The following is a 12,039-nucleotide window of genomic DNA, read 5'->3' as shown; positions in this document are numbered from 1 at the left end:
GGACCTGCTGCTCCAGGGGTGGGTGAGGCGTGAGACAGCAGGGTAGCGTCCTGGCCAGATGGACAACTGGCTTCCTAGTCATTTAGCCCCTAGTCACAATGTGAGGTAACTTTGCCTTGAGGAGAGATTTCCTGCCAGACAACCTGAGCCTAGGTCACAAGGAACATAGTCCATTAGCATGAGGAGTGTAGCGTATATCACACGTGGGACCAGGAGCCTTCCCTTCTGTATCTCACACACATTCTCTCTCACATGGAGATCCATTTCACTGGATCTTGTGGTCGATTTTGTGACGCTTTCCGTAACAACAGGAAACGCAGCAGCGTGGCTTTGGTTTTTATACATGCCGAATTTTAAGATTGTGAAGCCATTACTTTTTTTCCTGTTAGGATTTGAAGAGGCTTTAATCTTTACCTTAATTACTACAGTCAATTTCACACAGCTTCAGAAATCATCAGATTTTTTTTTTTTTTACCTCGCAGCCGCAGGATAGTTCATCTGATTTTATCTACATTTTATAGTTAATTTTTTGGTACAGTTAATTGTGTCCCATGATGAAAAGGGATTGTGGCTCTGTCTCCGTCTGTTCATTTCTTACATAAGTCACCAGCGATGTCTCAGACACAGCTGGCTCAATTTTGATGAAACTTGGGTGAATTATGCATCTTTCCATAGAGACCCTGCATTTATTTGCAATGATCGGCCCAAGGCGGGAGCTATAGTAATTAACTCAAATTTGTTAGTCACGCAATATCTGTTGACCCAAGGGGGGGGGGGGGGGCGTTGCCTTGTTTATTACATGTGTGGGGTCCCATGGCTACTAGACTGTAATGATATTTTCTGCCCTAGACTAGATCTAGCTCACACAGACCATGTGACCTAGAGTTGAGGTCACATTGTTTTGGAGGCAGGTTCAGTCTTACTCCTCTGTTCCATATCTCTGCCACTGCTTCATGGTGTCTCCTTTATCTTCCCCGGAACGTTATAGTGACGCGTTCTCCTTTTTTTAAACCCAACGCATTTCATCCCGTCTTCCTTGACCCTCCTTCACCCAGGGCGTGTGTTTGTTTTTAGCATCACTGTGAGCCGTTAGCGTGGCTATTGAAGGCCGGTCGCCCATCCAGGTTCTCCCAGGCGACTGGCGGAGGCCGCGTCAGCAGCCCGCTCACGTAGGTTCTCTTTAGGAGCCTAAAGAACCTTCTGCTAAAGCTGTCTGTCAACTCAACGATCCCAATGACCTAATGGCATAGCTCATCTGTGAAATGAAGTGCTGGGTCCCCATGAGTTACTGACCCTGTCATCAGTCTCAGTCCGAGGGGTGATTCAGGCTTTTCAATGGCCTTATACGACTACGTCAGTGTTTGTCTTGCGATAAACTGCATCCCCTCTATGCGTTTGCCTGACAGTATTGGACGTAGGTTATTACAAAGCAATGAATGACTTCCCACTTGCTTCCCAGTCACTATGAGCTGGCTTACGATTGGTTTACCCTCGCTGTAACCCACCTTTCCCCTCTGCTCTCCTCTCCAGATGAGCGCGAAGCGGTGCAGAAGAAAACCTTCACTAAGTGGGTGAACTCTCACCTGGGCCGTGTGACGTGCCGCATCGGGGACCTGTACACGGACCTGAGAGATGGACGCATGCTCATCCGCCTGCTGGAGGTGCTGTCAGGAGAACAGCTGGTCAGTAACTCACACTCCCTCTGTCCTGCTGACTCCCGACTCTGACCCATCACTCACCTTGTTGGTCCTGAACAAACCCCTCTCTCATTCCTTCATTCTTTTCCTCCTTTGAGCCCTCCACCCTGCTTAACATGAAATCTGTCTCCATTCCTGTACGCCCTTCCTCTCCCTCTCAATTATCTTTGTCTCTTTCCAGCACACTCTCACACAATCTGACTCTCTCCCGTCTCTCTCCAGCCGAAGCCCACCAAGGGGCGTATGCGTATCCACTGCCTGGAGAATGTGGACAAGGCCCTGCAGTTCCTCAAGGAGCAGAAGGTCCACCTGGAGAACATGGGCTCTCACGACATTGTGGATGGGAACCACCGCCTCACCCTAGGTCTCATCTGGACCATCATCCTCCGCTTCCAGGTACCATGTGAATCCTTGTAATGTTCTATACAATGCCTTTCTATATGCCTTTCTAGAGAGTAGAGGGTGCATGTGAATATTACCCCCCGGCCAGTACTGCCCTGTTCCTCACCTACACCACTCTTCCTAGTCCTATCATGTTCCTCAACCCCACCTGGGTCACCCTGCCCAGTCCTGTCCTATTCCTCAACCCCACCTGGGTCACCCCACCCTGCCCAGTCCTGTCCTATTCCTCACCCCCATCTGGGTCACCCTGCCCAGTCCTGTCCTATTCCTCACCCCCATCTGGGTCACCCTGCCCAGTCCTGTCCTATTCCTCACCCCCATCTGGGTCACCCTGCCCAGTCCTGTCCTATTCCTCACCCCCATCTGGGTCACCCTGCCCAGTCCTGTCCTATTCCTCAACCCCACCTGGGTCACCCCACCCTGCCCAGTCCTGTCCTATTCCTCGACCCCATCTGGGTCACCCCACCCTGCCCAGTCCTGTCCTATTCCTCGACCCCATCTGGGTCACCCCACCCTGCCCAGTCCTGTCCTATTCCTCGACCCCATCTGGGTCACCCCACCCTGCCCAGTCCTGTCCTATTCCTCGACCCCATCTGGGTCACCCCACCCTGCCCAGTCCTGTCCTATTCCTCACCCCCATCTGGGTCACCCTGCCCAGTCCTGTCCTATTCCTCACCCCCATCTGGGTCACCCTGCCCAGTCCTGTCCTATTCCTCACCCCCATCTGGGTCACCCTGCCCAGTCCTGTCCTATTCCTCAACCCCACCTGGGTCACCCCACCCTGCCCAGTCCTGTCCTATTCCTCAACCCCACCTGGGTCACCCCACCCTGCCCAGTCCTGTCCTATTCCTCACCCCCACCTGGGTCACCCCACCCTGCCCAGTCCTGTCCTATTCCTCACCCCCATCTGGGTCACCCTGCCCAGTCCTGTCCTATTCCTCACCCCCATCTGGGTCACCCTGCCCAGTCCTGTCCTATTCCTCACCCCCATCTGGGCCACCCTGCCCAGTCCTGTCCTATATTTCACCCCCATCTGGGTCACCCTGCCCAGTCCTGTCCTATTCCTCAACCCCACCTGGGTCACCCTGCCCAGTCCTGTCCTATTCCTCGACCCCATCTGGGTCACCCCACCCTGCCCAGTCCTGTCCTATTCCTCACCCCCACCTGGGTCACCCCACCCTGCCCAGTCCTGTCCTATTCCTCACCCCCATCTGGGTCACCCTGCCCAGTCCTGTCCTATTCCTCACCCCCATCTGGGTCACCCTGCCCAGTCCTGTCCTATTCCTCACCCCCATCTGGGTCACCCTGCCCAGTCCTGTCCTATTCCTCACCCCCACCTGGGTCACCCCACCCTGCCCAGTCCTGTCCTATTCCTCACCCCCACCTGTTATGGAATGCTCTGCCACCAAAGGTCACTCAGGCAAAAAGCAAGTTTAACTTATAAAAACTGCTGAACACACCGTCTCTCCTCTATCTAAAGATCTAATTTAACTGTACTGAAAATATGAATATGTATACAGTTGGAGTCATTAAAACTTGTTTTTAAACCACTGTCTTGTTAACAAACTATAGTTTTGGCAAGTCTGTTAGGACATCTACTTTGTGCATGACAAAAGTAATTTTTCCAATAATTCTTTACAGACCGATTATTTCACTTATAATTCACTGTATCACAATTACAGTGGGTCAGACGTTTACATACACTAAGTTGACTGTGCCTCTAAACAGCTTGGAAAATTCCAGAAAATGATGTCATGGCTTTAGAAGCTTCTGATAGGCTGACATCATTTGAGTCAATTGGAGGTGTACCTGTGGATGTATTTCAAGGCCTACCTTCAAACTCAGTGCCTCTTTGCTTGACATCATGGGAAAATCAAAAGAAATCAGCTAAGACCTTAGAAAAAAATTGTAGACCTCCACAAAGTCTGGTTCATCCTTGGGAGCAATTTCCACCTGAAAGTACCATGTTCATCTGTACAAACAATAGTACGCAAGTATAAACACCATGGGACCACGCAGCCGCCGTACCGCTCAGGAAGGAGACGCGTTCTGTGTCCTAGAGATGAACGTACTTTGGTGCTAAAAGTGCAAATCAATCCCAGAACAACAGCAAAGGACCTTGTGAAGATGCTGGAGGAAACAGGTACAAAAGTATTTATTTCCACAGTAAAATGAGTCCTATATCGACACAACCTGAAAGGCCGCTCAGCAAGGAAGAATCCAGTGCTCCAAAACCGCCATAAAAAAGCCAGACTACATGGGGACAAAGATTGTACTTTTTGGAGAAATGTCCTCTGGTCTGATGAAACAAAAATACAACTGTTTGGCCATAATGACCATCATTATGTTTGGAGGAAAAAGGGGGAGGCTTGCAAGCCAAAGAACACCATCCCAACCGTGAAGCACGGGGGTGGCAGCATCATGTTGTGGGGGTGCTTTGCTGGTGCACTTCACAAAGTAGACGGCATCATGAGGCAGGAAAATTATCTGGATATATTGAAGCAACATCTCAAGACATCAGTCAGGAAGTTAAAGCTTGGTTGCAAATGGGTCTTCCAAATGGACAATGACCCCAAGCATACTTCCAAAGTTGTGGAAAAATTGCTTAAGGACAGCAAAGTCAAGGTATTGGAGTTGCCATCAGAAAGCCCTGACCTCAATCCCATGGAAAGTTTGTGGGCAGAACTGAAAAAGCATGTGCGAGCAAGGAGGCCTACAAACCTGAGTCAGTTACACCAGCTCTGTCAGGAGGAATGGGACAAAATTCACCCAACTTATTGTGGGAAGCTTGTGGAAGGCTACCTGAAACGTTTGACCCAAGTTAAACAATTTTTACTAGGATTAAATATCAGGAATTGTGTAAAACTGAGTTTAAATGTATTTGGCTAAGGTGTATGTAAACTTCCGACTTCAACTGTATATGAATAATGTGTAAATCGTCTTTCCTTTATTACTCTCTGTTTAATTTAACGGAATCGTATGTTTTGTCTTACTGTTCCGTACTTTGTCATGTATTTGTACAGTTTATGTGAAGTTAATGGGGACCCTAAGAAACGTAACTAAACCACCATTCTGTGGTATTCTGGGACGACTGTGGTTTCAGATTATGTAAATATTCGAATTATATTTCAGCGTTACATTTTTTTCTTCTCCTTTTATTTAATGACATAATTACAAAAAAAAACTCAAATGAATCGGCCCTAATCTCTGCTCTCTTGTTTGACTGATAGGTTTGATGACAAATCACAATCCAAATACAAAGCTGCATGTAAGACTGATTTCAGTGAAGTCTTAATTACCCAGAGAGAGAGAGAGAGAGAGAGAGAGAGAGCTGGCTGAAGTGTTAAGTAGGCAGTGTGTCTGAGAGGGTACTCTGCTCTGCTAACAGATCCAGGACATCAGTGTGGAGACTGAGGATAACAAGGAGAAGAAGTCTGCCAAAGAGGCCCTGCTTCTCTGGTGCCAGATGAAGACCGCTGGGTGAGAAGGGGGAGAGAAACTGGGGAGAGTGAGAGGGGGGAGCGAGACATGTTCAATGTTCAAGGATGTGCAAGCAATGTGAATGTATGATAGAAATGAAATGTGAAATGATTAGAGATTTGAAGAACGTTGGGTTTCGAGAGCTTGGGACTATAATGTTCAAAATGTAGATATTGACATAGCCTTGTTTTGTTCAGTGTTGTCCACTTTATGTAGTACTCGAACTACCACAATTCATGTTCAGTTCAAAAGAATACAAAGAAACATTTCTGTCACCATTCAAACCAATTACGGTTCGGTGATTTATAGCCCATTATCTCAGAATCATATTTTTGCATATGGAACCTTATCGTCCCAAGTTCTCGGGTTTGTCAACATCAAAATAACCTAGGTACTGTGTCGGTGATTAATGAGCTGTGACCTTGTCCCTGCAGGTACCCCAACGTCAACGTTCACAACTTCACCACCAGCTGGAGAGACGGCCTGGCATTCAACGCCATCGTGCACAAACACAGGTCAACGCCCTTCCCCTCTGTCAATGTGGCCTGTCACACTGTATCAAATGCTTCAGTCACTCATTTCAACAGTAGGCGCTGACATTGTCCATCACCTTTCTGTGTGTTGTGATATAATCAGTCCAATACCGTAGCCTGTTGTACTTGCAGTGCGTTTCAGAAATAGGCTACCTGTTAGGTGACTGTATCCCCGTTCTCTATTTGGGTTTGACCCTCTTTTCAAACCCTCTACACTTTGGATAAGTGGATACAAATACATTGGAATAAGTTGACCTAGATAACAGAAATAAAACCCACTGGTTTAGCATGTAAGGCAATGCCTGGTGACTCAACGCTGCCCACTGCTGGTGGCTCCTACTGCGTTACAGTGGGAGACGGGCCTCTGAGCGTCGGGCCTCGAGCGTCGGGCCTTAACATGACTACAACTCTATAACAAATGGAAGACGATGTATTATTCTCATCGTTGACTCTTTATTTCTCACCTGAGGCTCAAAGTACGAGCAGATTTGAAATATGCTCTGAATGTGCTACAAGGCAATCATGTTAATTCTGTCACTGCCGTTTTTTCTTATCTGATCCTATTCAAAGTGGAGCTGAGGGAGTGGAAGGGAGGATTGTTTCTTCAGAGCAGTTCTAATGTCGACGCTGACATGGTCCACAGTTACCGTAGAACTCACAGAATCATGGTGACATGTTGATGAAGATGCTATCTATCAGTCAATTGAAATGCATTCATTAGGCCCTAATCTATGGATTTCATATGACTGGGCAGAGGCGCAGCCATACGTGGGCCTTGGATGGCATAGGCCCACTGACTTAGCAGCCAGGCCCACCCACTGCAGAGCCAGGCCCAGCTTTATTACAGACAGAAATACTGCTCAGCCCCCCCCCCCCCCCCCCCTCAAGCGATCCTGCCTGGTGAAGAAGCCAGATGCGGTGGTCCTGGGCTGGCGTGGTTACACGTGGTCTGTGGTAGTGAGGCCGGTTGGACCTACTGCCAAATTGTCTAAAATGACATGGGACCTACACTTGTTGGGTTTTATATTTTTGTTCAGTATATATGCGATTCCTTTCATTAAAAGCGACACCTGTGTTCCCTTCCAGACCGGACGTGATTGAGTTTGACAGCCTGAAGCGATCCAACGCCCACTACAACCTCCAGAATGCCTTCAACACAGCAGAGAATAAGCTGGGCCTCACCAAACTCCTGGACCCAGAAGGTGAGTCTGGTCAGAGCTCTGAGACAGGACATGGGTTGGGTTGTGTGTGTCCTCTGCCTTCCCCCAATGGCTAATGGCCACCAAGACTGTGCTCCTGTCCTATACCGGGATAGCTGGACGTGGGAGGGAGGATTACTGGAATGAATTAAAGCTTAAGTGAGAATAGGCGCCGTGTGGTCTGGCTGGGCACGGGACAGGGCTTAATGATGCCCTCTGACATCACAGAGGAAGTCCATACATGGTGAGGGGTTGGCAACGCTCCAGGGCCATCAATCAGGGCAGATTTAGAGAAGAGCACCGTGTGTTTGTTTTTAATTGACTGGGTTGAGATGGGAGTTTGTGTGGGCGTGTCTGTCTGTGTGTGGGCGTGTCTGTCTGTGTGTGGGCGTGTCTGTCTGTGTGGGCGCGTCTGTCTGTCTGTGGGCGTGTCTGTGTGTGGGCGTGTCTGTCTGTCTGTGTGGCGTGTCTGTCTGTGTGGGGGGCGTCTGTCTGTGTGGGGGGCGTCTGTCTGTGTGGGGGGCGTCTGTCTGTGTGGGGGGCGTCTGTCTGTGTGGGGGGCGTCTGTCTGTGTGGGGGCGTCTGTCTGTGTGGGGGCATCTGTCTGTGTGGGGGCGACTGTGTGGGCGTGTCTGTCGGTGTGGGCGTGTCTGTGGGCGTGTTTGTCGGTGTGGGGGCGACTTTGTGGGCGTGTCTGTCTGTGGGGGCGTGACTTTGTGGGCGTGTCTGTGTGTGGGCGTGTCTGTCTGTGTGGGCGACTGTGGGCGTGTCTGTCTGTGTTTGGGCGTGTCTGTCTGTGTGTGGGCGTGTCTGTCTGTGTGTGGGCGACTGTGGGCGTGTCTGTCTGTGTGTAAGGGCGTGTCTGTGTGTGGGGGCGTGGCTGTCTGTATCTGTCTGTCTGTATGTGCGTGCAGAAGTGTGTGGAGAGGTGACTGTGTGTGTGGGCGCGTCTGTCTGTGTGTGGGCGCGTCTGTCTGTGTGTGGGCGTGTCTGTGTGTGGGCGTGTCTGTGTGTGGGCGTGTCTGTGTGTGGGCGTGTCTGTGTGTGTGGGGGGGGGCGTGTCTGTGTGTGGGGGGGCGTGTCTGTGTGTGGGGGGGGCGTGGCTCTGTCTGTGTGTGTGTGGGTGCGTGTCTGTGTGTGGGGGGGGGCGTGGCTGTGTGTGTGTGGGGGCGTGGCTCTGTCTGTGTGTGTGTGGGTGCGTGTCTGTGTGTGGGGGGGGGGCGTGTCTGTGTGTGGGGGGGGGCGTGGCTGTCTGTATGCAGAAGTGTGTGGAGAGGAAATGTGGAGCACAGTGAAAGGATCAAGTGTAAATGAACTTCAGTGCTGAAGTATTGGCTGTCTCTCTTTCCAGATGTCAACGTTGACCAGCCGGATGAGAAGTCCATCATCACCTACGTGGCCACCTACTACCACTACTTCTCCAAGATGAAGGCCCTGGCTGTGGAGGGCAAGAGGGTTGGCAAGGTGGGGTACAACGGCTGTGTGTGTGGGCCTGTTACTGTTCTTGGGGCCCATCTTACCTCTTCTCTCCCTCCCAGGTGCTGGACTATGCCATTGAGGCTGACCAGCTGGTTGGGAACTATGAGAGCCTGGCATCAGAGCTGCTGCAGTGGATCGAGCAGACCATTCTGACCCTGAACGACCGGCAGCTGGCCAACTCCCTGAGCGCCGTGCAGAACCAGCTGCAAGCCTTCAACACCTACCGCACCGTGGAGAAACCCCCTAAGTAAGACGGGGACACACCGCTGGGGGAATTTAAGAACTGGGATGATGTTCTAGAATTGAACATAAATCTCAAGTTAACAGATATGATTCCAACCTGCTGGAAAATGTATAACTGCACATATTCAATGGTTAGGTTTCTGACCTGGCTGTGTTGCTGTTCCTCAGGTTCACAGAGAAAGGCAACCTGGAGGTGCTGCTGTTCACCATCCAGAGCAAGATGAGAGCCAACAACCAGAAGGTGTACATACCCAGAGAGGGCAAGCTCATCTCTGACATAAACAAGGTATCACTGTCACTCTATTGTCCACCCACAGGGCACCTGGGGTGTTACGTTTAGTCCAATGGCAAGACGTTTCTACAGAACAAATTGTTAGGCCCCTCCATATTTGTTCCATTTGCTTCCGTTTGGGGTTCTGTTTGCTTCCTAATGAATACACCCTCTGGTGACACTGATGCCTTATATGAAGGTGCAGTTACTTCCTGTTTAAATGCATGACTAGAGTAGAGCTTTGATAAACACCAGTTGACCCTACAGCCGTCTAGGATCATGAATAACACCCCTGGTTTAAGAGACACCTCCGACTTGCTGGGTTCTGATTGGCTCTGCAGGCGTGGGAGCGCCTGGAGAAGGCGGAGCACGAGCGGGAGCTGGCGCTGAGGAACGAGCTGATTCGCCAGGAGAAGCTGGAGATGCTTGCAGCTCGTTTCGACCGCAAGGCCGCCATGAGGGAGACGTGGCTGAGCGAGAACCAGCGGCTCGTCTCACAGGTGACACACACACACACACACACACACACACCCCTGACCTTTTACTGGCAAGGCAGGCGAGGAAGGATGGCGGTTATATTGTCTGTCTCCGTTGTCCACAGCCCAGAGATCACAGTAGTCGTAGGTGATGGTTGTGATGACTTTATTTTGATGGCGTGGACGGGCTTAGCGTCCTGCTGTCCTGCAGACAAGCCACTCTAATTATCTCAGTGAGGCAGAGGGGAGGGATTATCTACGCTTGTTCAGTAGCTTTAATAATTGCTACTGTCATGAGGTTATTAAACCGGCTACCATTGTATGCATTTGAAAACGCTGACCATTTTGATCACAGATCATTACATGACCAGTGCACCCGCTGACCTCTTCAACCTCAAACTGTCCTCTTGTCCCACAGGACAACTTTGGCGTGGACCTGGGAGCGGTGGACGCCGCGACTCGTAAACACGAGGCCATCGAGACGGACATCGGGGCGTACGGGGAGCGTGTGGCGGCCGTGGAGGCGGTGGCCAGGGAGCTGGAGGCGGAGAACTACCATGACGTGCGCCGCGTGCTGGCGAGGAGGGACAACGTGCTGCGGCTGTGGGAGTACCTGAAGGAGCTGTTAGCCGCTCGCAGGGAGAGACTCAACGCACACCGAGACCTGCAGAGACTGCTGCAGGAGATGAGATCCATCATGGACTGGATGGGAGAGATGAAGGTACTGGAACATTATTCTCCCAGTGTACAAAATGCACACTTTGTCATGTTGTACATCTCACTATCAACCCTGCATGCCAGTCCAAACTCAAATGACTCCTTTCAAAATGGCGGCTACTCCTGGGTGTGATGGGTTACAGAGGTTGACTGAGGTGGTCCTGACTAGGAGAGTCTGACAGTGTATTCTTAGCTCTTGGCCTCAGCTGATTCTCTTTCCCCTGCCTACCTTAAAGGGGATACTTTGAGAATTTGGGCAATGAGGCCCTTTATCTACTTCCCCAGAGTCAGACGAACTAGTGGATACCATTTTTGTCTCCGTGTCCAGTATGAAGGAAGTTAGAGGTAGTTTCGCGAGCCAATGCTAACTGGCGTTACCCATAGACTTCGTCATTGCGCTATTTACTAGCAGTCATTGCACCTCAGAGAGATGGTATTGGGATTCAGAGAGCCTCACCTCATCAAACCCAAATGAGCGCTCTGTTTTCTAAAGATAAAGTCTCACTTATCAGTCGGCACAAAAGCTGGCCCCCCATATACGATATTGACGGCTTAACTTAACCTATGTCTCTTAGTGACTGCTGCAGCTATGTCTTTTACTAATGCTCCCTGCCATTAGCATCTCATTAGCGGCACATATTAACTACTTGCAATCCAGACATGGTGAGTGAATGTGTTTCTAACCCCTTCCTGCTCTGTGCGCTCTCAGGGTCGTCTGCAGTCCCAGGACAGTGGGAAGCACCTGCACGATGTGGAGGACCTGCTGCAGACTCACAACCTGGTGGAGGCAGACATCTCAGCCCAGGCAGAGGGGGTCCGCGGGGTCCAGGGAGCCGCTCAGCGCTTCACCTCCGACCAACAGGGTGAGACTACAGACCTGCGCACCCTCACTAATATACACTTGACAGTCAGTTACTGTGTACGTGTGATTATGGTAAAGATATCGTTCAACAATTATGCACTGTGCAGCTTTCATGCGTCACGTAACTTATGAGGAGGAAGGAATTTCTGAATGTATTTGGATGCCTCTTCACCGATAACCATTTAGCTAATTCTCCTTATCTCTCTCAGTCTACAAACCGTGTGAGCCGGCGCTGGTGGGAGAGAAGGTGTCTCTGCTAGGGCGGGCCTATGAGGAGCTGGGCCAGCTGGCTGAGGAGCGGAGGGTGCGCCTCGAGGATTCACGGCGCCTCTGGCAGTTCCTGTGGGAGCTGGGAGAGGAGGCGGCCTGGATCAGAGAGCAGGAGCAGATCCTGTCAGGAGGAGACTGTGGCCGCGACCTCGCTTCCGCCCTGCACCTCCTCAGCAAGCACGAGGCCTTCAGGGACGAGATGGCAGCCCGCTACGGCCCTCTGGGCAACAGCATCGCCGCCGGACAGACCCTGGTGGAGGAAGGACACATTGGAGCCCCAGAGTGCACTGAGAGGATCGGGGACGTCCGCGCTCAGTGGGCACACCTGGAGAAGGTGAGCAGGCAGAGGAAAGGAGGTAGACCGGTCTGGAGAGAGAGAATGAATTGATCGATTTCAGAAGTGGTTCCTC

At 50.9% G+C, this 12,039-nt stretch overlaps 1 protein-coding gene across 5 annotated transcripts in view; it reads left to right on the top strand.

Moving 5' to 3' along the window:
* Nucleotides 1–12,039, top strand: part of LOC115154710 (spectrin beta chain, non-erythrocytic 1-like) — a 107,641-nt gene that overhangs the window by 76,417 nt on the left and 19,185 nt on the right. For all 5 annotated transcript variants that reach the window (XM_029701199.1, XM_029701198.1, XM_029701201.1 and 2 more), the window contains 12 exons: nucleotides 1,531–1,682; nucleotides 1,920–2,093; nucleotides 5,488–5,579; nucleotides 6,014–6,094; nucleotides 7,199–7,314; nucleotides 8,663–8,775; nucleotides 8,850–9,037; nucleotides 9,202–9,319; nucleotides 9,646–9,804; nucleotides 10,199–10,501; nucleotides 11,207–11,360; nucleotides 11,569–11,963. In XM_029701199.1, coding sequence (XP_029557059.1) covers nucleotides 1,531–1,682; nucleotides 1,920–2,093; nucleotides 5,488–5,579; nucleotides 6,014–6,094; nucleotides 7,199–7,314; nucleotides 8,663–8,775; nucleotides 8,850–9,037; nucleotides 9,202–9,319; nucleotides 9,646–9,804; nucleotides 10,199–10,501; nucleotides 11,207–11,360; nucleotides 11,569–11,963 — 2,045 coding nt within the window. The remainder of the gene's footprint in view (nucleotides 1–1,530; nucleotides 1,683–1,919; nucleotides 2,094–5,487; nucleotides 5,580–6,013; nucleotides 6,095–7,198; nucleotides 7,315–8,662; nucleotides 8,776–8,849; nucleotides 9,038–9,201; nucleotides 9,320–9,645; nucleotides 9,805–10,198; nucleotides 10,502–11,206; nucleotides 11,361–11,568; nucleotides 11,964–12,039) is intronic.

Source organism: Salmo trutta, chromosome 19, assembly GCF_901001165.1.
Source record: "Salmo trutta chromosome 19, fSalTru1.1, whole genome shotgun sequence".
NCBI lineage: Eukaryota > Metazoa > Chordata > Actinopteri > Salmoniformes > Salmonidae > Salmo > Salmo trutta.
This window is presented reverse-complemented; position numbering and strand designations above follow the sequence as displayed.